The 27,926-nt window shown below is 38.3% G+C and overlaps 2 protein-coding genes and 1 long non-coding RNA gene across 7 annotated transcripts; 1 reads left to right on the top strand and 2 right to left on the bottom strand.

The window, feature by feature from the left end:
* Positions 1-62: 62 nt before the first annotated feature.
* LOC125744799 (coiled-coil domain-containing protein 71-like) lies at positions 63-17,271 on the bottom strand. 3 transcript variants are annotated; one of them, XM_049017028.1, is made up of 3 exons: positions 16,995-17,271; positions 16,206-16,248; positions 64-3,088 (listed from the first exon to the last, which is right to left on the bottom strand). In XM_049017028.1, exon 3 carries the CDS (start codon positions 3,025-3,027, stop codon positions 1,936-1,938), a length of 1,092 nt encoding a protein of 363 aa, XP_048872985.1. In that variant the 5' UTR covers positions 3,028-3,088; positions 16,206-16,248; positions 16,995-17,271; the 3' UTR covers positions 64-1,935. The 3 variants fall into 3 exon arrangements, with proteins under 3 accessions (XP_048872987.1, XP_048872985.1, XP_048872984.1); XM_049017030.1 differs by lacking the exons at positions 16,206-16,248; positions 16,995-17,271 and adding an exon at positions 5,467-7,309 and having other exon boundaries at positions 63-3,088; XM_049017027.1 differs by lacking the exon at positions 16,206-16,248 and having other exon boundaries at positions 65-3,088.
* LOC125744800 (uncharacterized) lies at positions 7,293-22,424 on the top strand. Its single transcript, XR_007398500.1, has 2 exons — positions 7,293-7,419; positions 22,037-22,424. It is a non-coding gene; the product is annotated as an uncharacterized LOC125744800 (long non-coding RNA).
* A 1,283-nt stretch (positions 22,425-23,707) lies between these two features.
* On the bottom strand, positions 23,708-27,839 carry LOC125744653 (BTB/POZ domain-containing protein KCTD6). Of its 3 annotated transcripts, none has more exons than XM_049016694.1 (3): positions 27,491-27,839; positions 26,480-26,574; positions 23,708-25,553 (listed from the first exon to the last, which is right to left on the bottom strand). In XM_049016694.1, exons 2-3 carry the CDS (start codon positions 26,510-26,512, stop codon positions 24,867-24,869), a joined length of 720 nt encoding a protein of 239 aa, XP_048872651.1. In that variant the 5' UTR covers positions 26,513-26,574; positions 27,491-27,839; the 3' UTR covers positions 23,708-24,866. The 3 variants fall into 3 exon arrangements, with proteins under 3 accessions (XP_048872651.1, XP_048872652.1, XP_048872650.1); XM_049016695.1 differs by having other exon boundaries at positions 26,480-26,562; XM_049016693.1 differs by having other exon boundaries at positions 26,480-27,839.
* Positions 27,840-27,926: the final 87 nt, after the last annotated feature.

Raw genomic sequence — 27,926 nt, 5'->3', positions numbered from 1 at the left:
TATTTGTGTCTTTGGCTTGCATAACTATTGTTGGCATGCTAATTGTATATATGTTTAATTAAAACAAGTTGTAAGTGGTGTGGGATTCGGGTAACAAGCTCAGGAGCTTCCAAAACCAGTATCATGGTCTTTGCATTAGGGCATGAGAATGAGCGGTTTTTTTAAAGCAATTTTTATTTCACAATTTCTGAACAGTTATACCAAATATACAATGTTGACTGCACAGAATTTAATTATTTAATTAGCATTGTTCACAAGACCACTCTGGCTGGGGAAAATGATGTAATTTTTTACAAAAAACAATCATGTATGAAAATTGCCAGTCTCAAACATTTAAATTCAAGTTACACATACAGAAATTGGAAAATGTCACAGGGGGAAGTTACCGTGTCTATACAGAAAGTGCATCTTCCGGTTCTACAGAACACAACCTCCATTCAAACCCACATCTATCATTTGTTTTGGTATTGTTGCCTTTGTCCAGTGTCAAGTCAAAACCCTGAAGCAAGCATGGGAAAAGACCATACTCTGTATAAGAAGGAAGTATTTCAGGAACCGAAAAGCTAAGTCAATATGCAAAGAAGCCTTTGAGGAACTAGATAAAAAAAAAGTAAAACACTGGAAGCAATTTAAGGTAGAACTCAATCCAAGTTATTCTACAGATCATTTTGAAATACTGGAGAAAATCTAAGCAACAGAAAGGCACCAAATGGACCTGTTTGGCACAAGAACAACTGTCAATACCAACTGTTCATTAGAAGGGTTTGTTTTGCTTTTATTTCACACATCCATTCATCTTCCGGATGCCTACCCAGTACAGGGTAATGGAGACCTTTATTTTCAAACCTAAGTTACATTAAAGGCAAAGCAGCACATACTGAACGTCAATGGCAATTATGAAAACCCAACATTTGTTTAAATAGCTGTACTCTAGAGATGTAAAAGTAATACCAAGTATGAAATACATTTGTAAATAATTAGACTGAATGTTTTTTAAATAAAATGGAGCAATTACGGAAGCTAGAGTATTTTGTAAGGTGAGAAAATATTCAGTCCAGGAGCAGCCCACTGATCAGTTACCATGTCAGGGATTTCCAAATGGAAATTTGTTTTACCTTGCATGAGGAAAGTTGAAATGAAATGTGCTCTATCTAACCGGGCCGCAATATAAACATCTACTCATGGATGCGATGTTTTATACAAAACACGGCCATTTAATCGTGCCCTGAATTAAAATGATTGCAATACAAAGTGATGAAATTCAGCGCACACATTTCCAAACAGTCTGAAGAGCGCATTCTGATGCATTATTTAAGTCTCAACCAAAACCAAAAACAGAATCCCAACTTCCCCAGAGGAGTTGGAAAAAGCCACTAGATGCCCTTAAAGTGAATGATTTTAAATGAAAATAAAACATGTTCAGGTGAACAAAGAAATCTTCCCAAAAATTATGGAATACTAGGGTATGGCCGAATACCAAAATAAAAGCCTACAATAGAGCACGCTAATCTGTGTCGCCATTTGAAAAAACAGCTTTATAGATACTGCATAGTAATATGACAACATGGCTTCCTTTATCTTAACAAAACAGATGAAATGTCATTTCACAGTGCACCGTATCATATAAAACCGTCACAATTTAAACCTGCACCCTTTTCGAAAGAAAAAGACACATGAACGATGGTAATTATTGTTCCACTATGTAGCAACTGCGCTCCTACACTGTGCACTGTCCCTTCAATGCAGGAAAGGTGAAACACAGACATCACACACATCGTCCTTGCTGGATGAAGGGTAAATCCTACCCTAAATGTCTTTTTTCCCATTATAAAAATGCTTCGACGTTGAGTTCAGGCTCAACAAGGCATTGGTAGAAAAGTAAAAATAAAAGCTAGTTGCAGGGATCATGCAGAGCTTTTGTAGCATGACTATGATTTACACAGGGTAAGTGATGAGCGGTTGAATTTCAATAACGGGCGACAAATTAACTTGCAAAATCTTCTGGGCTTTTCTTCGTACCTCTTCATCTGTGATGGAATCATCCACCTTGATCACCTTAAACCTAAGAAGCCCGGAATCCTCTTGACCTTTCACAACCCAGACTCCGTTTTTGCCCGTCTTCCTCAGCATCTTGTCCTCGGCTTCCTCATGCCTTTTTCGCTTCCGCACCCGAGCTGCACCCTTATCCCTCAAGCCCAGCTTTTTGTTAGCCACAATGGATCTGCGACGTTTTATGGGCACTGGTTTGTAGTTGTTGCTTTCCTTCAAGACCCTACCGTTCTCATGTACCGCTGGAACAGTCTCTCGTTTCAGCATCACCCCCAACTTTATTGGGCAGGAAACCATTCTTTTCTCCAAAGCTACTACTTTAGCAGTTTTTGCTGAATGTTCCAGTGGTTGCACAGGTATCTCTGACAGTCCAGGTAACCTGTGGGAGTTGGACAAAGCAACTGATCGAGACCCTAATCCTGTATGAATCTGCAGCTTTGCTGTATGGCCCCTAGAGGGCCCTTTGATATTAGTCAGTTTAAGACATGGCATCTGGACAGGCCTGATGTTTATAACTGGTGGCTTGGAATGGACTGTCCGTTTTAAAGTCTCTCTTGAGAGGTTTGTCAATAGAATTTTAGGTTGATTCTTCAAAATGAGTTTAGCTGCTGCACTCAAGAGCGTATAATTAATTTCTTTCTTCTTGGTACCAGGTTTCCTTCTGCGTCGCTTACCAGATTTCTGTAACTTAGGAACCTTGTTAAAAGGTTCCTGTATTTTTGATAACTTTGCTTGCGGAAGAGGTTCTGCTGTGCAGGAATTGTAGCCGTAGACATCCTTGCTCTTCAGCACAGTGGGCTTGTGACCTTCTTCTTTGAGGCCCTGAAGAAAGGATACCAGCTGTATCTCAGTGTCCAGAAGATCCTTTGACATGGGACTAAAAACCCTCAAGGCTTCCAAAAGTGCAGTCTTTCCAGCCGAGGTGAACCTGGACCAGGAGTGCACTGCCTTCTCTGTAACCTCGACTTCACAATTCATGCCAACTGTATGTCAACAGTGAAACTGCATGAATCACTCAAATTAATGGAGAAGACGTTCCCTGAAAATGGAAGAAGCATGGAAATTAGTTTGTATGATACTCAAGTATATGCTTGGGCATCAGCAACAGAGCACAAAAGGTTAATCTCAAAAACATAACAAGTAACCTCTAGGTTTACTTTTCTACCGATACAGAAGAGACTTCAAGGTTCTTTTTGTCCCATCATTCAAATGTACTGTTCTCACATTCTAGTGAGCTTGGGTGGCCAGCAGGCAGCTAATCCACAGATCCTCATCCCTGCCTGCTCCGGCCTCTTTTCTTCCTACAAGCTGGCTCCATGTTAGAGGATAGACTTCTTGTATTATGCACCTCAAACTACTGCAAAAGGAAAAAGGTCTAATTTGCCTGATAGACTTGACAAAGAAGACAGCAGAATCCCTGCAGATTTACCATCAACCCTTCCTCTATCAGACAAACCGTATTTACGGTCAGAAACAGAGCAGTCCAGATCTTAACTGTGCTCCAGAGATAACTCCCCACTCGGTTAATGCTAGGGTGAAGGCAAAACACCATCTCAATGTTATTCATTTTATACGATCTAATTTGGTTTTTACAAGCAGAAGGCAAGTGTATGCTCATCCAATTCGTTACAGAAAATGGCAGCTTGTCAGACTGCTTAGCTAGGCCATGCTGAAGAACTGGCTGCCATTATATGGGCTGCATAACAAACAACTCAATCCACAATCAAACACGGGTGGTTATGTGACGCTTGTTATTTATTCATTTGTTGCATCAAGGGATTGAATAGAATAACTGTTTTGCTGCATAAGATTCTAGAAGTGAATTAGCTCTCCTGTACCCTATGTTGCTAACACAGATTGCATGCACTGTTATCAGTTTTTTCTTGTGCCTGTAAAACCTCTACTTCCCTGCCAGTTTTTGTCTTGCTTATTAATTTGCTTGTTTTCTGTGGATGCTTTGCCCGCTGTTATCAGATCAAATGCACAAAAACTGGGCAGATGGAGAGTGAGAGACTGTGGGTGAACTGACATATTTAATTATTCCAAAATTAATCAAGGACAGTTTCCTTAACTGTACATCCCATCCTTCTGGGGTACTGACCTGACCAGCAAGTAAACAAAGGAAATAATCCATATTTTTGCCAGCCCTTTAATTATGTCAGATGTTTGCCCAGGGCAATAATACATCAGCTCTATCAATCTAAACCAGTAGAGTTTGATACAGTTGTGAGAAAAAGTTTGTGAACCCTTTGATATTATGAGGGTGTCTGCATGAATGGCTCCATTAACGTGATCCAATTTTCTTCCAGTCAAAGCCATTACAATATTATAATAAACATTAAAAAACACACAACATTTTGTTACCATATCTTTATATCTTTATAGAACAAATATAGTATGTGGACCCTTATATTAACTAATTAGTGGACACTGGCGATAAACGGCACCCAAATGGCAGTTCAATATTTCAGCCAATTCCTCTGTATTAGATTCCGCTGATACGTTATTTTTTGGGATGGAACATGATGCATATATATATATATATATAACATGATGCAAGTAATTTTGAAATAAGGAATAATTGAGTTCCACCAGAGGTTTGGATGTATTGAGTCCATGGTTCGGATCCATTGGTTCAGCATTAGATATGTCGGTAATAGCATAAATAGTATTGGTACTAAAGAAATGTAATACTGAACAGCTTTAAAAAATATGGTACCTTTTCAGTACCGGTATCCCGTGCAATACTACAAAAAAAACAAAAAAAAACACTTGTACAAACCCTGCTTATAATGAATTGCAGCATTCTACAAATCAAAAAGAAAAAAAAAAAAGTCAATACTGTCATCATTGACTAAATCGACTAATCATGGCAGCATTACTTACAAAGCAACTTGGCATGAATATCACATTTTTCCCCAGTGTTTTTTTTTATTATAGAAGACTCATGTAAGATATGCCTGCAAATGCTTAGCTGTCAACTTAAGGTTCTTTGTCACTTCGAGCATTCAACAGCAAGCCTTTGCACTAAGCTTGGCAGGATACCGAGCAATGCTGCAGAATTAAATCCATTCATAAACTGCAGGACAGAGGATTATTAGAAATGTATGTGAAAACTTTTCTAGTTTCATGAGCTTCAACAGCTTTTCTTCTGCACTCCTCTGGAATTCCTTTGGACTGGCCCATATTATACTTGAACACAAGTCTGTTGTGAAGAGCAAGTAACCAAATTCAGGTGGCTGTGCGGCGGGGCAGGTGGAAACCATATCTCAGCTGACTGCAACATCGGGTTCCAATTACTTTTCAAGAGATCATTATCCTAGAAGTTCATAGATGCTCATCAATGACCTTGACTGTTCAATGAAGATATGGCACTGTTGTGGTATGATTAGTTCATCTATTTATTAGCTTACTTACCTGAACATCAGATCACATTTTAGGAGGCATTCACAGAGAAATCCAGAAAATCCCACAGACTCTCAACTCTACATCTGAAAGAGTTTGCAAAAATAAAAAAATGGCAATTTGGGAATAAATATGCAAAATGCCCCCCTAGTATATCCAGTGTGTCTGCAGCATGATAACCACACAATTAATTTTTCTTTTATTCTAAAAAGCTTCTAAGCAATATTTCAAAATGGGAGTAACGTACAAAGACATGAATTACAGTTAATACTTAAAACTGAATTAATTCCTTAATTAGTTTCCTTCACTCTCAAAGGGCGCATTTCCACAACACCAAGTACCGTACTTTTGGCACTTTCCCTTTTTCCATTGACTTCCAGTTGAGTACCAGTACTAAAAGTTCCTGTACCAAAAGTACCAAACCAGTTGGGGTACTTCAGTACTTTGGTGTGGGACTTGAAACACTTTCTTTGTCAATTGGTTATGCAAATAACCCGTGGACAGTGAAAGCTAGATCTAACTCAAATACTAAGAAAAAAGTCCATTTTCAACTGTTATTCTTGCACGGTTTATGTCAGGTGGTACAACCAATGGAAAAAAAAAACATTAAAATTCTGCAATATGACAAAACTATCGGTTTTTAAAGTTGTATGTATACACTAGATATCAAGAACAAACGTTTGTGCAGGTGTTCAAACATACGTCTGTTTCATTTGAAATGACTTAAAATGCAGATGGTACAACCACAATTAATATTACTACTAATCATAAATTCAAATAACAAATAGCAATTAACAATGTCTGATGCATTACAGAAACTTAAATGGTTCATTTATGAAGGCTTTCATTTGGAATAAAATAATAGTAAAGTATAAATATTTGGTTGCACCACCTAACGTTTTTCAGTTGGTAAAGCCTTATTTGTTATTCAACCAAGAGTTAAACCAGAAAATGAAGATTCCTTTATGTCCATTAATTTTTGAAAATGATCCATATGTTAAAGCACATAAAGGCTTTAGCTTACTCTATATGAAGATATGTCAGGAAGGAGTATTAAAGCACTAGGGTTACTTTCCATAAAAGATGTGATGCTCTCATTTCCACCCACGCACAGACATGCACACAATAGTACCATCTTAGTAGACAGCAGTTGATGAGAGACCAGTACAATTTAGGAGCAGAAATAGAGGTAACAAAAACACAGCAAACATGATGTCTAACTTGAAGACCACTTGATCAAGGCCAACATTCTTGCACTTATTGCAATGATAACAGAAGAGCCATCAATTCAAATGATTCAAGCCCATTTTCCTTTTATAGCCTTGGACCGGCAATCTTAGAGGACCAGACCATTTAATCATCTTCTGTAGACAATTATAATCCTTGCCACTTATTCCCGAACAGTCTGTATAACCATTACATAAACATTCATGTACTAATGAAGGCTTTTCACAATTACAGGTTATTCGGCCTCTCCAGCACAAAGCACAGCTGCAGTCACATGGTTTGTTCTGTCTGGCAGCCATTTTACCCCCAATACAAAATGGAGCACGGGTAAGCGCAGGCATGAAATATCTTAGCAAGAGGATTAATAATGATACGAAAAAAAAACTGTTTTGGTATCTGTTGCAGTAATTACTATCTTTAATACTCATGCACAATATGTACAGAGAAACACAGGCTTAAATCGGGGTTCATTTATATAGTGTTGCACTATGCTCAAGACATCAGTAAACACCAGACTTTTTTTTTTTTTAAAAAAACAACAACTGGACCAGTATGTTCAGTTGTTTCCCTTGGTATTCCTCAGACTTAGCTAATGATTATGGGAATGGATGGGTAAACACAGAAGGGACATGGTGCGTTCGGTAGCAGTAGCGAACAGCACAGTTTGTGTCCTGCTTGAAAACACTTTTGTTTTCAAATGAAAATATCCGGGGCTTTCCCATCTCAATAATTGACAAGGTGAGTACCTGAACTGCCAGGTGATCATCTTGTTACCAGTTCCTCTATCTGTAATTAATGAATTGACAACACAGGACTCTGGTGATCTCTACTCATAACTTTGCTCTGATTATATGGCAGCATAGGGAAGGTTCAAAACAGTGCAGAATGATTAACCAAACTGGTAATATTTTTCAGGATGTTGTTAATTTGCTACAAAAAATGCACCATGAATTACTGCTTTAATCTTTATTCACTAATTAGGTCAACTGTGTTATGCAGAAGACACGCTACTGTCAAAACAAATTAATGTATTTCATCATCTAGCTGTAGTAAGTTAATTACGATAGAAGCAATTCTTTGCATTGGAAATAGAGCTGAACGAGGTATCAAATTTGTCTATTATACTCAATACATTTTTACATACAAAATGGCTTCATGATGTATCGTTATATTGATTTTATTGTAGACAATATGGTTTATTATAAAATGGCACAACGAATAGATCAGTCAGGGGCAGAAAAAGAAACGTGATATACGCATGCTCAATAATGCATACATGTGAGGTACAAATCTGGCATGTGCTGTGGATTGTTGATCAGATAGTAACAGACACCTCCCACAAAGCCCCGCCCACCCACACCTTGTCAAAAAGCGGCAAAATAGTGAAATGCAAAGAAAACTGTAGCACAAAGGGAAAAAATATTGCAAAGGTCAGCACACATACAATAAAAAAAAGAAATGTCTGCCAAAAAAAAGTGTGACGTAAAGAAAAAAGAACTACTACAAAAAAATATATATTCAAAAAATCTGGCAAAGAAAGAAATCTTAATACATTGATTATGTTTGCAGTATATGTGTTTTTGTTTACGGTACACACATTTGTTTGCAGCATTATGTACCTGCAACTTGACTCCATACAGTTAACTTTTGAACAACCTAGTTGTTGAGAATTTCAAATTTCAAAAAAATTTTTTAATTTCAGTTTTTCCAATAATCAATTTGTCTCCTCTCCGGGTCCCTTCTGGGGCTTTGTACATATTTACTTAATTTGTAATTCTTTATTTGTTGTGTCTTTTTCTTTGGTTCATGTGGAAGAGTTCAGTAGAGGAACACAACAGCACTGAAAAAAAGTGTTATACAATATCTTATTTGAATATAAGCATTTACCTGAAGAATCTAGGTGTTACATACTTGAAATATTTATTTACATAATTTTTGCACATTTTAACATCTTATATGATATTGCATTGTTCAGCAGAAATGCACTTTTCATGTTTTCCAGTTGGGAAACATGGATGTGACTAAAACCGTAATTCATTATGACTTTTTTTAAAGATGAGTAAGTAAGTCTTGACAGTTTTAAAATAATTTTTGAAAAAATTTAATAATATCGATATAAATTGATCATCGATACAGTAACCTAAAATATCAAGATGTTTTTCAGCCCAGTCCTAACTGGAAATTTTTCATTTATATCATAGATTAATCAATTATTGGATTATTTTGACAACCTAAATTCAAATATTTTTTTAATTCACAAAAAAAAAATCACAAACATTACCTCAGGAATTTAATTACACACTATTAATGTAATACAAAGATATTGTCAAAACATCAACTACTATACAGAAAAAAAAATCACAGATTATGAGAATTACATCATTTTTATTCTGTGGAAAGCGAAACAAAAATTTGTGGGTCAGATTAAAAAATGAATTATAAACATGCTGCAGGTACTTAGAAACATCTAGTGAGTGGTGAATGAGGTGACAAAATCCCTCATCCTCCACTACATGACTGATCATCCAGACTAACCTCCATTAATTTAGTAGATTTTAGTGTCTGTGGCTCTGGTGCTGCTAACTTAGAACACTGAAAGTTTAAATATCAGCTGGCAACAGCAGCAAAGACTGACAAACAATACTGATTTTTAATGAATATCAACCAATAGATATCTTATACATTAGAGAGTGTGTTCTGCTCTACAAAACAGAGATGAGTTTTCCAATAGCTTTGTAGCGAGATAATTAAGGTAGTGCTTCTTTTTTGAAACAGTAGAATCATCCTCTTAATAAAGTCAGTTCATCATGATGCATCAATAGTTTTCTATACACCCAATATACAGTACAGCTTTTATATTGCTGTGTGTGCAAGTCACGTGAAGAGGGTGAAGAGATCGTTACTGAATTAATCATCATGCAGATCCATTATTTCCTTAACGGCTTTCAGGTTATTTTCGCGTTTCCATGGTAGCTGTGTGGCTATTGACACAATGGATAGTGTGTGTGAGGAAATGCAATGCACGAGGCCTTCTTTGTGGCACCAAAATAAATGGTAGTATTAGTGGTGCGACGATATGGAAATTTTGACCAGTACCGATAACCGATATATTTTTGTCTAATATCATCAATACCAATGAACTTCCCAGGGCAGATTAGTGGAATAAAATTCATTTTTTTTATTCTGTGGAAAAGTAAAGATTTATCTGTGGGGTAGATTTAACAAATTTTAAACATGCCGCAAGCCGTATAAAACCGTATCAAAGGCTGGAACTTTGAGACCTCTTCAGAGTAGAGTTGGTATTGTACAGGATTGTTCTGTATTGTGAAAATAAATGCTTTGTCCTGTTTTGAACCAATACGGGGCACGATTTATTCATGTGATCAATCCTCACCACTTCCCACCACTCGTCAAAGGTTGCCTGCATGACAAAATATAAAATTTTCTTTTAATTTTTTGTTCTGGTGGCAACAGTATCATTAATGTAATGGTGGACTACCACTGAATGAATTAAAGGACAAGACATTAGTTGGAGGTTTTTTTTAAAGTTTAATTCTTTTTTTCCAAACCTCAGGTACTCGGCTGGATTCTAAATCCACTATTAACAGGAGTGACTCAGAGTCAGAACTAATTACCCAAGGAAACTTTACTTAGTAGACCCAGTTTCATTGGATCCGTCAAAGTAAAGTTGACAGTAGGTGAAATTCACAAACAAATACAGTAAATCCTTGGATTGAGAGTAACTTGGAGTGTTTTGCAAGACGAGCAAAATTTTATAAATTTAAACTTGATAAACGAATGAGGTCTTGCGATACGAGTATAACGTATACACTTTGTCTGCCTAGTGTCAAGTAATCACAACTAAGCTGATGGTTCTTCTCTGTCTCTCTCTCGCTGTGGGATCGTGGGCAAACGTCTCCCATGCTTGGTCCCAGTCGGCATGCCTCACTCGTATATTCAAAATTTTGTAGAAAAGCACCACCCGAATAAGGGTGTAGCGGTGTGAGCGATGAATCCGTTTAATGACAATGCATGAATCTATAATGAATCTATATTCCATTATGAACTTAAAATTAGCTGCATAAAAACGTTACGGCAGTTTGCAAACCCTACAGACTACTTACAAGGTAATAAAACTTACATACATGTAAATGTAAGTGCAGAACAGAGAACAGAAAATCTCACTCCATGCAGCTGACCAAAGTTGCCAAACCTGCATTTTATTTGAAATGAGAATCAAATGCAGCTTTCGACTGAAGCGGCTTATTCCTTTGCTTTGTTACTTGGACAAATCCAAAACGAATGAATAAACATTATATGCGTCTCTTTTTGTATCTCTTCTAAGTAAAACCCACACCCAACTGCCATAGCAATTAAAGCGATCTATTCTTTTAGTATTTATGTTAAAGCAAGGCTTGTATTTCATCACTGTTATGCGATTAATATTAATCTTTGGAAATACTTAAATTAATAAGCACAAAAACATATGACATTCTGCTCCCGACATTACTTCTCACTCTGTCACGATTTGAGGTTGCCGCTCATACAGCTCCCTGGTGGTTGGCTGACTTTTGGTTGAGAAAATGCCTGATTTGATATGCACCAGAGCCCGCTATTCAAATGTTAATATTGCCAATGATCATCTTAATTTAATTGTAGCAGCCAAAATCGTAATCGGGATTAAAATTTGACTAATTGTGCAGCCATAAGTGGATAGGTAAATTATAATGTTTTTCAGATTAAAAGTTAATGCATTTCTGTAGCTGTCAATTCAGAAGGTTGTCTTATTTACAATGCCAAACTACATAAACCTATTTTGGTTAGTTGTCGATACTCCACCAAAAATCTAAAAAGACTGGATGAAATCTGAATGACAGTGAGAATGAAGATTTTCAATAATTTTGCAGAATCACAAGTCTACTGATAGTATAAGAAGATAGGGGAAAAAAAGACCACAGCATTCATGAGTCATAATGCAGTTTTGCACTATTAAGGTTAAAATGGTCACAAATACAACTACAGAAAAATCAAAAGCAACAATTTTTAACAGCTGTCTAAAAAGAAAGGAGGACTATCAATGTGTGTAGCATAACTAGGTGTGTATCACTTAGGGGGTTCAATTTTAAACAGCAAAAATCAATTAAGGATGCTTCTTAATGCACTACGAAGGTATGTATAAAGCATTAAAGATGAGGGCTTCCATAATGCATTACAATGGTCAGTATAAGAATGAATAAAACATTACAGATTTTTTTATTGATGGTCATAAGGCATTACAGGGTTGATAATACTTCATAAGCTCCAGAAAAGTTCTCATCTATAATACATTACAAATACCTTCATAATACATTACAAAGCATCCCTCACTCTTATACCGACCGTAATAATAAGGATGTGACGGGATGCTTTTTGAAGGCATCAATAATGCATTTTAGATGAGAGTTTCAAGTAAAGTGTTACCAAAAACTGTTGTTTATTTTCACCATTTTGAATTAATTCATGAAGGGGTAGCATGAAATTATTATTACTTATTGAAATAAGTCTATGTGGCAATTCTGAAATAGAACTACAGTTAGTCCTGCTACAATGTATATCACACCAAGAGTCTGTTCTAACAAAATTGATATTAGTACCCAAGTCTAATACAACACGGAATCACATTTGTATTTGCATGATTTTCAGGTGGAGAGAAAAGCACAATGTGATATGGTCCTAGCAAGAAACACTATTTGTTCACAAAAACAGCTATCCAAGTGAATAACAGTGATGTCCAAATCGTGAACAAATAATTCTTTGGAAGCGGTTCTTTTCAGTGTCCGCATACCGTAATCCATTGTTTTTGTGCTATGTGCATGTCCGACCGCATGGTGGCTGTGGCTTACTACTCCTGACCAATGATGGCCAAGGCTACACTTCGTGACACTTTGTATTACCGTTTTAAATTTTAATTATTATTAAAACTGGTGCTTTGAAAAAAAAATCTCCAGGCTCAACCATTCCGCAGGTGCAGGAAGCAGCGTGGGTTTGTTTTAAGTAGGTAAAAACATAGTAGAAGCAGTTACAGCACTCTGGAGATTTTTCAGCCATTTAAAAAGGATTAAGTCTGGTGTGGTTGGATTTTCATTTTTGATCTTCATGACCACCACCCACTACTTCATAGCGAATGCCAGGTAAGTTGCTAATAGTATTTTTCATGGAAACAAAACATGCAGAGTGCTGCTAAAATTTGTGGTTTTTAATATAAAAGTCTGTGAAATTTTTATCGTACCACAATAATACTGATAAACCTTCAGACGAGTTTTACAGACTTACAGTGCAGCACAGACCTCAAAGCAAATTTTAGAGATACAAACAGAAACACAGAAATGATTGCACAATTACACGATTGAACAAGTTACACTGATTTTTTGCTAGCGTTGTCCAAACAGTTCAACTAGGTAATGTCTCTTTAGAAGCACGGTTATTTGCGAGAAACTTTTCCCCACTATGAACTTCAACAAATCAAAATGCAGACCCAGGCTGTCTAAAGTCTTAAGGGCTTGTCCAGGAGCATTGCCGTGTTTCTGGTATTAAGTTATAAACCAATACTGATCCGATCACCAGAATGACTGTATATATTTAAACTTTCAGTTGAAAAACACTTCTCTTTTCCTTTGTGTGTGATTTATCACATGTCCTGCTTGGGGTATCACCACATAGCCATTGGCCCCCAGGTAATTTCAGTTTAAGACCCCTGCCCTAACCTTATTTTTCCCCAATGGATGTGTATTTTAGTACAAAATTTTAGTGAGTGCAAGGTTCTTCAGAATCACATTAGTCGCATTGTAGCAGCACTGACTTGTATGTAATATTTGTGTTTTAGTTGAATTTGTACAAAAGTATGACAGCTCATTCTTTAAAAAAAAATAAAATAATATATCGTCAGAAAAAAGCTGAGCAAAAACACCAAATTTTTGTCGGCTTATCTTTAGATATATGGGAATACATGGTAAAAATATGAAAATGATGGTTCATTGCCCACATGGTCAAATGAGGGTTAGGGTTACCCGAGTGCTTTACCTAGCATATTGTTTGAGTGAGAAGCTCTGAAAGGGAGCACTGTTTTGTCACATTTTGAATTTTCAGCCATTTTCAGAGCCTTGTAAGAGGAAATGTACTTAAGATCTGATTGCACTTTTGAATTGTAAAGAAAGAGTTAACTCAAAATGCGAAATTTCAATGCGGAACATGCCACATCAAAGGAGATATGAATGTGGGAATCTTGGACCAAAGGGGTCATTCAGCAAACTGCATAAAATTAATTAAAAATTATAAGTATTCGTAGTTTCAAAACGATTAGATATATAGATATAATATTTAGGATTTCTCCATAAGTTCGGTGTAAGAGCACCTGTAATTTTTTTTTCCAGGGGAATCTGGAAGGGTGATCTGGGACCTGGGTGATTTGATTTGGGTCATTCCATAATTTTTTTACCTATAGGGGGGTGTCACGTCCTGCCTGCCATATCCACCTGACCCTCCAATCCCCTCCCTAGCGTGGGTCAAATAAGCCACACCTGTTTACTCGTTTGTCTTACCTCTCATTCCGACCCTTGTGTTAAACACTCCCAGCTGCTTCTCATTAGCTCCCTCATTAGTCTGGTATATGTGCTTCCCAGTCCTGTACTCCCCAGTCCAGCCACTGAAGGCATGCCTTCTGTTAGGCCGTAGCCATTCTATCATTCTCGTTTTGATCCCTCACTGTTCTATTTACTTCCTGTTCCTTTTGTTAAGTTTAGTTCAACAAAAATCCCTTTTGTTTTGACCAACGTCTGCCCTCGAGTCCTTTGTCCTTCATGTCATGACAGGATGTTTACTGTTTCATCCATTTCAACATGGTACATTTAATGGAGCAATTCAGTTCAAGCTTGTGTTTAGGGACATGAAAAAGCAGCATTCAGCTTACAACACAATATCCTTAGCCATGAAGAGTAGGTACTGGCAGGTAAAAATTGAAAATTGGCCCAGGCCAGATTGTCAGATCAGACTGTTATTTTGATTACCAAATAAAGCAAAAAAATAAATAATATATATTTTTAAAAAATCAGTGGGATATGACTATTGAGGTCATCTCTCACTAGAGTGGGGATATCACTTTCATTTCCATGGTGGGTTTCCACCATTGGTTGTGGGATTTTGTCAAGAATCAGCTGAAAAACTTCACTTTAAGCTTTTTGTGTTACTTAGTATAGTGTAGGTTTTCATGGGCTTCTATGGAAAAAACTGAGGGGGAAACTGACCAATATTTCTGGTTGAACTGATGAAATCTTGATTTTAGTTCCAGTGCGGATTTTCAGAAATAAGGTATAGAATGAAAAAATGGTAATAATATCCTATTATTGAGAAAATATATTTTCTCTGTCCCAAAGTGTCACAAGTCGAATCTCAGGCCAATTTATCCCCACTTTCCCCCAGTCAATGCACTTATCTGCCAGTACCTACTAAGAGGTGCAGATTTCTCTTTTTAAAGTGATATACTTGCACATGAAGCTCTATCCTGTTTTCATAAACCGGGCGTCCAAATGCCTGACTGCCCAAACAATTTCAGGAACTACTTAAATCAACTCATAATAAAATCCACAATAACTTTGTTATTTTTTAATAAAGTTATTTTTTATGAAAATATATTAAGACATCTGGTCCTTTCAGCATTATAAACTTTATATTGCTTGTACAAAGAGTAATAATCCAAATAGGCTCCACTTTACTTCTTAGTACATCCCTCTCCTTATTTCTCAGTCTAGTTGGATTTCTTCTACTAAATAAAACCCTCAGTTCAAAAAACAAGGGAGTCATTACCACGTGCCTTTTAATTTTTTGCAATAAAAAAAACACTGAAACCAAAATCTCTGACCAATCAATAATTCAGATTTTCTTGTCTCTTGCAGAAACCCTACTCATCACCAATAATCACTGACTCAAGACAAGGTTGCGATCATATTACGGCTTTTCTGAATTTCTAAAATAAATGCAAGAGGCTCCTTGAAATCAGAACATTAGCAGAAAAATACAGCCAAACAGAATTGCAAACACACAATGTTTTGGTAACTTGATGGATTAAACTGGTTTTTGTGGTTAAGACTGCAGTATCAGAAAAAATGGTAAAAATTGGTACTTTCGCTTGTCACTAGGGCTGGACCCTTGTAATTGTACCTTTTAAGGGAAAGAAATTGACTCTGAGGAACATCTCAAAGGTATGAACGGCATTCATGTACCATAAGTGGTACAGAAAGGTTGCATTTCTGTCCCCTAAAAGGTACAATTACCTACAGCTAACGGTACAATTAGCCGATCCTTGAGGGTACAGTGCTAATAACAAGCAAAGGTACAAATTTTTATTCGTTTTTCTGAGAGTGAGGGATGCTAACCAGCATCTGTTACACATTGTTTCTATGGAATCATACATTTCAAATTCCTGACATGACTTCCAATTAATCTCAATTGAGAAGTCCATGTAAAGTTAATTAGTACAATTAGAGCATTACCTGCACTTCGATACGATGGGGAGAGCAAACATCACCAAGCCTCCTGCAGCGGATAGAGCCCCTCGTAAACAAACACAGATATATGCATTTCTAATCCATTAAACCATAAGAAAAGTCGATAAACGAATTAACTACTCAGATGAGAAGAGAACCGAGAAATGACGTATTCATACACAACAACTGCAGTAAAAAGTAAACCATGCATACACCAACGTGGCTTGCTAGATACATATAACTAGCTGTACAGATACAGCCAGGAATAATCAGTCTCCCGTTAATACTGCAAAAACTTAGATTTTGTAAGACGTCTTCGTAATTGACACTCGACTCACACCAGCTATTAAGACAGACCACGAATACAACTGCTGTACTACGGATCATGGTTTGAACAGTTAAATAAGTATTTCAACTGGATACACAATGAACCGCTTAACTGGTAACCAGTACCAGCAGCCTCTTAGATAAACTTTGTACTTGCATCGCTACAGTCTGCCTCGCAAATGTGAAGCAAAACTCAACCGCAATTCACAAAATAGCAAGATGCACCTCAACCTTAACACCAACCCAATTAACTCGCTGAGTACAGTGTGCTACACACACCGATCAACAGAAGTGTTCAAAAAGAGCCAAGACATTTTTTGCTACTGCCACAAAAAAAATCACGTCAGCGGTACTGCCAAAACAAATCGCTTGAATAAAACACTCTACACGTTGAAATTATTAAATTTTTCTTCTATTAAGGTTGCTAGACGTCAGCTATTGGATTGCCGGCGTATGCCGTCGCTTTACCTTGTAGTCGCCCGTGCAGAAGACCTCAATGCCAATTCTTTGATGCATAAGCATGCATAATTTTAAAGAAGTTCTCCGGCGACAAAGTACAAACGCGGAAAAAAGATACGACCTCCTCGCCTCTATCTGCCCAGGTTAGGTGTTTTATTACGGACTGAGCAGAAAGACAGAACAAATTAAGATGGCTACCACTTCGTACAGTGGGGGGAGCTGCAGATACAGACAGGAAACAGACAGAGAAAGAAGGCGGGGATTCGTAGGCTGAAAAATCGCAAGAAGAGAATAGCTCGTTCGAAACAGGCACGAAACGATATTTTATAACTATAAAATGAAAGGGGCGTGACTTACACCAGCGGAGTTGACGCTCATTGGACTGTTTATTTCTTTTTTTTCCCATCAGAAGCCGGAAGTGCAAGGTTCGGCAATTGTTAAACGTGACTCGTGGAGAGCCTTTTTGATTTCGATAGGGTAATGATAATAAGTGGGATAGTCTATAAGCGAGATTGGCAGGTATGACAACAGCTGGATGCGGTCGGGGAGGGGGGTTGTGGTCGGAGTTTAACTGGGTGGGTCCTTGCATCTGTGATCGAAGATAAGAAATCTCCTAGAAATATTGCGAAAAACTACAAAATAAAAAAATGCATACGTTAAGACAACAATAAAACAATCGTTAGGTTATAAGGTTATAAACAGCTATAAATTCTAGGTAACTTTTACTTCTCTTGTTAATTTAAAAAATCGTGTATTCATCATTTTAAAAATGGTTATAATATTTCTGGCACAATATATTCAGTTTAGACAGGGTCCGTAGATGCCGTAGGGCATATGGCAGTTGTACTAGCGATATAAATCGTGATTCTTTTCAGTAACCATTTATTCCTTTTTTTGTTCAGTTTTATTCTTATTTAGTTTGATCGATTTAGTTCTTTAACTTAAAAAAATTATTAATGTTCGGTCTTTGATTTGTTAATGTAATCTCCTTTAAAAATGTTTCTGTTAATAAAATGTAATTAAAATGATATTACGTTTAATTTAATTTCCCGTAAACTGATCAAGACTTTCAGGGACCCAGACACCAGGTGGGCCCATGAGTGCCTGTTCATGGAAAACAAATGGTAGTTTTGGTTTGGAGATGGGAAGCCCAGCCATGTTTTTGTGCGACCCCGATCATGCACTTACTGAGCACTTCATTCGGAATACCCACAGCAGTATTTCATTAGGAATACCTGTGGACCAACGCATAGTGAAAAATCGTACTAATACAGGTCAGAAGCTTCGGTTAATGTTCACATTAAACACCACAATGGGGAAGAAATGTGATCTTCACCTGACGGGCTGGTTTGAGTATTTATGTAACTGTTGATCACCTAGGATTTGCACACACAACGGCCTCTCGAGTGTGAAAAATAAAAGACATCCAGTGAGCAGCAGTTCTACACACAGAAACGGCTTGTTGATGAAAGAGGTCAGAGAAAAATGGCCAGGCTGGTTCGAGCTGACAGAATGGCTACAGTAACTCAGATAACCACTCTGCACTACTGTGGTGATCAGAAAAGCATCTCAGAATGTATGACATGTCGAATCTTGAGCTGGATGGGCTACAACACAGAAGACCATGTTGGGGTTCACTCCTGTCAGACAAAAACAGAAAGCTGAAACTGCAGTGAGCACAGGCTCACCAGAACTGGACAGGTGAAGACTGGAGAAACATAGTCCGGTTTGATGAATTTTGATTTTTTTTTTGAGGCACACAGAAGGTATGGCCAGTATTTAGCATCAACAGCAGGAATCCATGGATCTTGGCACACTTTAGGTGCGTTAACACCAATTGATCATCGATTGAATACAACGGGCTTTTGTAGTATTGTTGCTAGCCGTATGCTTCATGGCTACAATTTGCCCATCTTCTAAGGCCTGCTTCCAGCATGAGAATTCACCATGTCACAAAACAAATGCTGTTCTTCAGTAGTCTTCCCAGTCACTAGATCTGAATCTAATAGAGTGCCCTTGGGCGGTGGTAGACAAATCCGCAGAAATTGCATGATGCAATCCTATCAGCACGAACCAGAATCTCAAACAAATTCTTCCATCATCTTCTGGAATCCATGCCATGAAGATCTGAGAGCAAAGAAAGCTCCTACCCAGTATTAGAATAATGCTCCTAATCAAGTGCTCAGTGAGTGTATACTGTATGATGATACTTCAACACTGCACAAGAACAATTACATATGAATCCTTTAGCTTTTGCATATCCTGTCTTGTTGTCCTATGAGAGCAAAGCTTGGGGTCAGAGTTTAGGGTTAGATTTTTCTAGCACCCCGGGATCAGTTTTCCAGGTTAAGCCTCTAACAGTGATATTATTACACTGCTGGCAATGGGATTCAGACTGGGAACCTTTCAGACACAGGTACAGATTCACAACACACAAAGCCACACAACCCCCTACACTATATACAGCTCTAGAAGAAAGTGCAAACATACAGGGAAGCTGGCTTTGAACCGGTGACTGTCTGACTATAGGCACACAGGCTTAGCCCACTGAGCTACATGCTGCCCTCCAATGTGAAGAACGATGTGAAGCAGGAGATACTGGGAATGACCATAAACTAGCCAGGTAGAAGGGCAGCAATGATGCTCTAATGCCAGACCATCAACTTATTCAACACTCCCTCATGAATCAGAGGGTGACATCAAGTGACCTTCAAAAAGAATGGGAAACATTAAGTGGGGTGAAGTGCACAGCTAGGACAATCGCGTAACAGGCGCCTAGAGGCAGGACTGAAGTCCCATAAAGCAAGAAAGAAGCCCTTTATCAATGAGAAACAGAGAAGAGCCAGGTTGGAGTGTACAAAAAATGTGCATTTTACACAGAATGCTATAAATATCTGTGATGTCCTCTGTTTTGTGGATACTGATATTAAACCATACCTGAAGGTTGATGCAAAGATCAGAAATTTTATTTCCCAATATTCAAATAATAGTGACAAAAAAAAGTCAAACTGGGAAGAATATCAGAAACCGTCATGACCTCCATCATGTTCCAATTCGACCAGCAGGGGGTTCTGGCCATCCCATAATCCTGTGATTTTTCCACACCTAATGTGTCAACTCTTATTTACTGTCTTTGGTTTGTCAATTGTGATATATGTACATAGGTTCCTGTCCTTGTCTCCTTCTTGTCTTGTCTTCTCTCATTGCACCTGTTGTCCATGTAGCCAGCTGTTGACTTCAGCCTTCTCAGTACCCAGTCCTAGGTTATCTCTGTGTTCCACGCCTTTCTGGATCACACCCCTCTTTTGGATTGACGACTCTTAGTCCCTTTGGTTTTTCTTTTATTAACTGTTTTGAGTCTAATTGAGCTCTAACTTCCAAAAGCATCAATCTGTTTGCAGATGGTCCCTCTCTCCTGTCCTTCCGGTTGAGACAAAATCATTAAAAATGTTTTTGCTGCATGTAATTTTCAAATTCTTTATTGTAAACTAAAAATAAACAAATACATGCCATGATCTAAAATTCTGTGGTAATTGTTTTAGCAATTCAAAAACAAAATCTAATGTCGTATGCTGAATCTCAAGACCTCTTTAAAATCACGTTGCAGACACATCTCATTAGAACAATAACTCAAAATCAATTTCACAGATTTTTGAAGCAATGGGAAGAGATTGGGCACTGCTTCAGCATTTCATTTTTTGTTTACCATCCTATCCAGGATGGACAGATCTAGGCTGGACAGATCGAGGCTGGAGTGGTGGCTCTAAGAATAGGGATCTATGCTAGCATTTGGAAGGTTATTGGTTCAAATCCCATGAATGCCCAGAGTAATTTTACTCCATTGGGCCCTTAAGCAAGGCCTTTAACTTGCAATTGCTTTGCCCTGGGTCTGATGTTAATCTACAACCAGTTCTATAAGGAGGTCCTCCAACTTACAGGGAAGAACTTAGGGGTTGGTAGCAGAATTGGCACTCCTGCCACTGGGGCGGGGCGGGGGGACTAGTCTATTTGGACTGGTGTGGTGCCGAGGTATTGGCTGTGCTCAGGGTCTCACCCCTGAGGTGGTATATCATGTGATGGGAGTGGCAATGCACTGTATCAGTGCATGTTCCTTACCCCCCTCTCTCCATCCAGGATACACCATGGTCTTTGGTGCCTTGGATAAGCTCTAGAAGGAAGATGGATAGAATTATTGCTTTTTATTTATTCAGGGTGACTTTGATAGCAGATTGTTTTCAGGAATTATGAAGCAGCCCTTTAATGACAGACATGATTAGAAGCATTTATTCATGATGTTTTTTGTAGGTTGTGTTATCCATGGTTAAGCAAAGTTAACTCTGGGTTAGGAAAACAATTTAAACAGAAAATAATAGTTTTTGATTTCAGAATTCCTTGAATTAAATTGTATTTCAGTTCAGGTGTTACTTTGTGCTGCTTTTAATACTCTGCCTGACCAAAAAAAAAATGTTGCACATTTTAATATTTCGTTGGACTGCTTTTAGCTTTGATTATGACGCACATTCCTCATGGCATTGTTTCCATGGGCTTATGCAACATCTCCACATTTTTTTTTTCATCTAGATTTGCATTAATTTCTCATCGAGATCTTGTGTTGATGATAGGTGCGTTGAACCATGCAAAATCTTCTTCATCACATCTCAATGACTTTCAACCGGGATAAGTTCAACACTCTGTGGTGGCCAATTCATGTGTGAAAATGATTCTTCATGCTCCTTGAACCACTCTTTCACAAGTTGAGCCCAATGAATCTTGGCATTCTCATCCTGGAATATGCCCGTGCCGTTCAATTGATGGGATAACCTGGTCTTTCAGTAGTTTCCAGTACGCAGCTGATTTCACTTTATTGCTGCATAACGTTGCTGAGCTGTAATAATGATCCAGTCATTGGCTCTTAAGTACTTGCTGATTCAAATTCAAATGGTTACTTTTTTTTTGACCAGGCAGTGAACTTTATCTTCGAAGAGAGATATTCATGTAGTGGATTTTAGGAAATACTCCTCAGCACTGTCCCTCCTCACAATATCCCACAGCCCCGAGTCACCTGTGGAGACCTTCAGGCTTCTACGAATCACCATTTCCAAAGACCTGAAGTGGGAGACCAGCATCAACTCCGTCCTCAAAAAGGCCCAGCAGAGGATGTGCTATCTGCAGAAAAGGACAATTGTCCTGTGTACATCCATCACAGTCTGGTTTGGAGGAGCCACTGAACGGGACATGAACAGACTGCAGCGAACAGTAAGGACAGCAGAGAAAAAAATCATTGGTGTTCATCCGCCCACCTTCCAGGACTTGTACTCTTTAAGAACCAGGATACAAGCAGGGAAAATCGTTGTAGTTTCCTCAGTCTTTTTCAGCTTGTCCCCTTCAGCAGATGTAACAGAACCCTGTGTACAAAAATAAAAGGTTCTTCTTTCCTCATGCCATCAGCCTCATAAATTGCTGACCAGTATTATGTGCTGGGCTGCAGCTACTCTTGTCTTTACACCCTACCTCACATCTACAAATATTGTATCTCATTTCCATACGTAATGATCATTGTTACTATTGGCACTTTATGTATATCACTAGTCTTGTGTTTAATCTCCATATGGCTTGCACATTGTGTATTGTCTGTCCTCTTAGTATCTGAATCTCTTAACCTCTTAGGTCTTTCGTTCAAACCCTTTGCCAGAGCACAACTGTGAATTCAAGCATAGTACTGTCAATGGATGCCACCACTGCAATAAGTCAGTTCATGAAATTTCTTCCCTGCTAGATATTCCATTGTCAACTGTATGTGGTATTACTGCAAAGTGGAAGTGTTTAGGAACAACAGAAACCAGGTAAAGTAACAGAGTAGGGTTGCTCTGTGGCACATAGTGAGTAAAAGTTGTTAATGCTCTCTTGACTCAATAACTGCAGAATTCCAAAATTCCTGTAGCATTTACCACAGCACAGAAACTGTTAGTGGGGAGCGTCATGGAATGGGCTTCCATGCCCGAGTAGCCGCATGTAAGCCTCACATCACGAAAATCAATGCCAAGCATCAGATGGAGTGGTGTAAAGCATGCTGCCACTGGACTCCGGAGCGGTGGAAATGTGGTCCGTTGAGTGACAAATCATGATTCTTTGTGTGGCAGTTTGATGATGGATGAGTCTGGGTTTGGCAAATGTCAGGAGAATGGAACCTGCATGGCTGCATTGTGCCACCTGTGCAGTTTGGTGGAGGAGAGACAGGCCCTTTAGTTTCATTGAACAGAACTCGTCATGCTTCAGTACACCAAGACATTTTGAAAAATTCCACACTGACCTCAACCCCATCAAATACCTTTAGAATGAAATAGAACAGAGATGGTGAGTCAGGCCTTCACGTCCAGCATAAGTGCATGACCTCACAAATGCTCTTCTGGATGAATGGGCAAAAATTCCCACAGACACACGCCACAATCTCGCGGGAAGCCTCCCCAGAAGAGTGGCAGCTGTTATAGCTGAAAAGGGGGGACCAGCTCCATATGGATGCTTATAGATTTTGAATGCAATGTCATAGAAGTTCCTGTGGCTGTAATGCCAAGGTGTCCTAATATATTGTTCCATATAGTGTATGCTCATTGTCAATATATTGTGTGACGTTCCAAACTGAATGTCTATTAGCATTCATAGTAACTACAACTTTGTCATGTAACTAGTTATTTGCTGCAATAATTCACAGTATAAAAAGTAGATTTTGCCCATCAATTTTTTTTATTGATACTGCATTAAATATGCAAACTAGTATGTTCATATTCAGTGAAAAAAAACTGTGAATATTAAAATATACTTTGATAATTCTGAGTTCTGTTAAACATAGTCACATCACACAATTTATCTATTTTTGCAAATATGAAATATTACATCAGTATCTTCGATTATATACCCATAAAATGTTTTTTATTGACATACTTAACACAGACAAATCGCAGATTTCACGAGACACGTGCCACTTACTATAGCTTAAGATACCTATAAAATACTGTTTCATAGGCAAAATAGCCTTTATATTCCAGGTGTTACTTTTGATACTGTTCATAATACGAGAACCAATAAGTCTGCATTGATCTACACGTTTATTTTTAGATCCAGCCATGTGATTTTGCACAATCCAATTGCAAATTCAACTATATTTATATATAAAATGTTCCTTTATTGGTACCTTTCTAAATAAGAAATTATGAACATATGGGAGCAATCAGTTCATAAGAATGTGACAGTTTCTTGTTGCACTATACAGGGGACAGAAAGTTACAGCCACTGCCATCGATGAAAAGTCACTTTTACAATCCTGACTAGAACTAAATTGCAATTCCTACATACTTCAAGGTAATTCTGCATATCATAACTCATATTCTAACAAATATAGCACAAAAGGTGATTCCGAGGAAAACACTTCTGACTTCGTACCGGAATATATCTGTTATATTCCTTACCACGGTCATTTTTTAAATTGACTTATCACAATAACACAGTATATGGCAAGGCCACAAGTACTAATACATTTAATACAAAACATTACCACAATCAAAATTTAGACTTAAAAAAAAGCCTATAAAAGCCATACTGAACGGAAAACCGCTTTATTTTAAAAAGTTTTTCGATAACCATACAAAAGTTATTGCTGTTAATTCCATTTCAGTACTTAACATTTACTGTAACATTTAAGTTCTACTGAAGTGTTCGTGGGGTCTTAAAAAAAAAAAAAAAAAAAAACAAGAACTTGTATGATGATTTCTAAAATGGTTTCCATGTGTGTCGTCGTACCGAATGTAAAACCGTATTGCATTTTTAACAAAGTCAGTAAATAGAGTAGAACAGACATTTGTACTATTTTATTGTCAGCCTAGTCCTTTAATCCTCAACCTTGCGGGCAAGTCTGCAGAATGTCCAGTGATGTTCCACTGTATTCTCATTGGCCCGCTCACTCATGTGATGCACCCTAGTATTCCGTATGACAAAACCTTGCTTAGTAATGAAGTCCATGAGATGGACTCTAAGAGATATTTCCTGGTGGTAGTCACATGGTCCGAAAGTGAAAGACACTTGGCAGTCCCTGGTGTCCATCATATGCTTATTCCACTTGGTGAAGTTGTTGGCAATACCCTCCAGAAGGGAATGTACTTTGGTGGTAATGGTCAGCTGGGTAATGATGACTGCTACTGGGTTGGAGTACTTTGACAGTTTACGTGTACTGGACAGCTCCACTACCTGCTCAAATGTGTCCAGTGGGTGAAGGGGTTTGGGATCATTTAGACACTGGATGAGAGGCTCAATCTGGTAGAAATCAGCCTCTTTGCGAAGGAGGTCCGTCTCTTTGAAGTCCACTGGGAGAGTGAGCTCAGACGTACGCAGAAAGTTCAGGACGTAGCGAAAGAGAGGTCCGTCACGGTCAATGAAGTAGTTGCCGTGGGCATCTCGGGCAGAAGGGAAATCTCCGCGGAACATGGCCCCCAGCATTGAGTCGGGGTACCGCTGCAGAGTGGACAGTGAGGTGGTGTACAGGTGACCACCAACGTTCAGAGTAACTGGATCAGTCATCTGTAAAAGGAAAGAAGGCCATATAAACACCTTAACCATTACAGAGCTGAACTCCAGCTGTCAGTAAACTCTGGAACTGGAATACGGAAAAACTCCATGGGGAGACTCAGTGGCTTGGCTCACACCTCTACGGATGGGGGGGAGTGAATCCAGCCTCTGTTCTATGTAGAGGCCGGCCATTTTCCTTGTGCTGTGCGGGTTTTGTCTGTTTACTCCCACAATCCAAATACATGCAGTTAAGTTAACTGGCACTTCCAATTTTCCCCATTGTGTGAGTAAATGTGCACCCTGTGATGGACTGGCACCCTGCCCAGGGTGCATCTCTGCCCTGTGCTGCCTGGGAAAGGCTCCAGGCCTTCTACAACCCCGACCAGAGTAAGTAGAAGTAAGAAACACAAATGGATCAACTAATTATTTTCATTCTGGATCTCAGAAGTGCCAGAATATCAAAAAGGACAGGAATGAAATATTTGTGGTTCCAAATGTTACCAAAATTAGTACAAGATGTAAACACTATATACACAAATGGGCTGGGGGTGGTTTATAAGCTATGAACTAAACAAGCAATAAGAATGCAAGCATAAAGACCCAATACATACTTTCCTGAGAAGGTACTTTATGTTTTATGACCACCAGACAACTAAGTTTGGTGCCTATTCATGCTAGGGTAATATTATTCATCACAGGATAACTACCATTATCACTGAAAAGTTATGATGAAACTGAAAACAGAACCAGTATTTTTGTGGACTGAAAGCATAAGGACCTTTCCATGGTTTAAATATTGAAAATGCTCAGAATATACACAGTAAAATCAAATAATGTATATCACATATACATTAAAGAAGTAAAACGAGTTCACAGACAATCAAAAGAGATTACGATAATGCTTTCCAGTACGTGCGAGCCTCCCCTCTTGCACTAACCATGCATCCCCAGTCTCCATTATCCATATGCATCACTGCTGGCTTCACTGGGCCGTCACAGGTTGGGGAAGGCCTGTTCACAGCTGAGAATATCACTTGCATAAACAGAAGAATAAATTCAGCCACTAAAAAGTATCACATATATAAGCCTTCCTTACATACTTTGTAGTTAAACAAGCATATTTTGACACATAAAAATTACGTATTAATTGCATAATTACTTTAAGAATATAAATATAATTTATAATATAAATAAAATAAATAATATGAAGAACATATAAATTTTTCGTAGTTCTATAATAATATTATCAAAGACACAACAGAGGTCACCCGCACTCGTAATGCCGACAGATGTGTACTGCCAACTCAGCGAGGTTAAAGACCTTTCTTTCAATACAAAAATATTAACTGCTAAGAGACTGATCACCTAATTCGACAAACGGGAGCTGCAATTGACGAAACAGTGAAACAGTAATATTTCAGGAGCAGCGATCTGAAATCGAAAACTTCACTTCAAATAAACTCAATCCAAATGATGTGGCTTTTTAATGTTTCAGATATTTGAGATACATTTCTGACAATCTGGTTATAAACTGCTGGTCAGTTTAAGGAGAATGATGAACTGCAAAAATTATGTGACATTTCTGGGTACTCTGACCTCTAGTTGGCTTTGCTATTACTGCGACAAATATTGGCTTTCCCAGTCAACTGATTGCAGTTACACTCTATTGGTAATACGTTACATAAAACAGGATTAACCACGTTTGCATGCCTCGATTTTAAAACCGCAAACGCGCAGCAGCGGCTTTCAGACTTTAGAGACAATGCAATGCATCAGTGTAACTGGCCAGCCGGATGATGCAGCCATAGTGTGTATATTTACCAGAATTAACTTAGTAGCTAACCTACCTACCGAGGATACAAAGCAAGCTATAGCTCTCGGCAACCGAGTGCATATATAAGTACCCGAGCAATGACGAAAAAGAGCTTAATCATAGTTTACACACTTACCTTCTCAGCCGGATTATGCAGCTGCATTAGTCACCCTTTGGAAACAATACTGCACTTTGGTCCATATGGCATGGCAGTCGGACCATTCAAGTCTATGGGGTTTGGATACATTCAGCGATCAGCAAGTCGGCCGAAAGGCTGAATAAAGAACTCCGCCCGCCTCTCGGGTCATAGCAGTATGAGGACAACAAACTACTAACCCGGAGTTACACTATTTACGGGGCAAGTGGAACGACTATGTGGCGGGATGCAGACTGACCGAGTTCTTCGGTGTTGCACCAGAAAGGTACTTCCGGTTGTAGTTTTCCTGCGGCTGTAATATATCGAAAGCCTTTTGTTGAGGCCCAAGCATCCATATTAATTAAAAACAGTTGGCAATTAAAGCAAGGCCAGTACACATCTGTCTAGTAATTTCCTCATTTTGACATATGTCACT

The sequence above is a fragment of the Brienomyrus brachyistius genome, chromosome 6 (genome assembly GCF_023856365.1).
Source record: "Brienomyrus brachyistius isolate T26 chromosome 6, BBRACH_0.4, whole genome shotgun sequence".
NCBI lineage: Eukaryota > Metazoa > Chordata > Actinopteri > Osteoglossiformes > Mormyridae > Brienomyrus > Brienomyrus brachyistius.
The sequence above is the reverse complement of the archived record's forward strand: the minus strand, read 5'-3'. Positions and strand labels throughout refer to the sequence as shown.

Coding starts and splice junctions, on each gene's coding strand:
- LOC125744653 (XM_049016693.1), bottom strand. CDS start 26,581: ATGCAAGTGATATTCTCAGCTGTGAACAGGCCTTCCCCAACCTGTGAC. Junction 25,554..26,479: donor ATGGAGACTGGGGATGCATG/GTTAGTGCAAGA, acceptor TTCCTTTTACAG/ATGACTGATCCAGTTACTCT.
- LOC125744799 (XM_049017028.1), bottom strand. CDS start 3,027: ATGAATTGTGAAGTCGAGGTTACAGAGAAGGCAGTGCACTCCTGGTCC.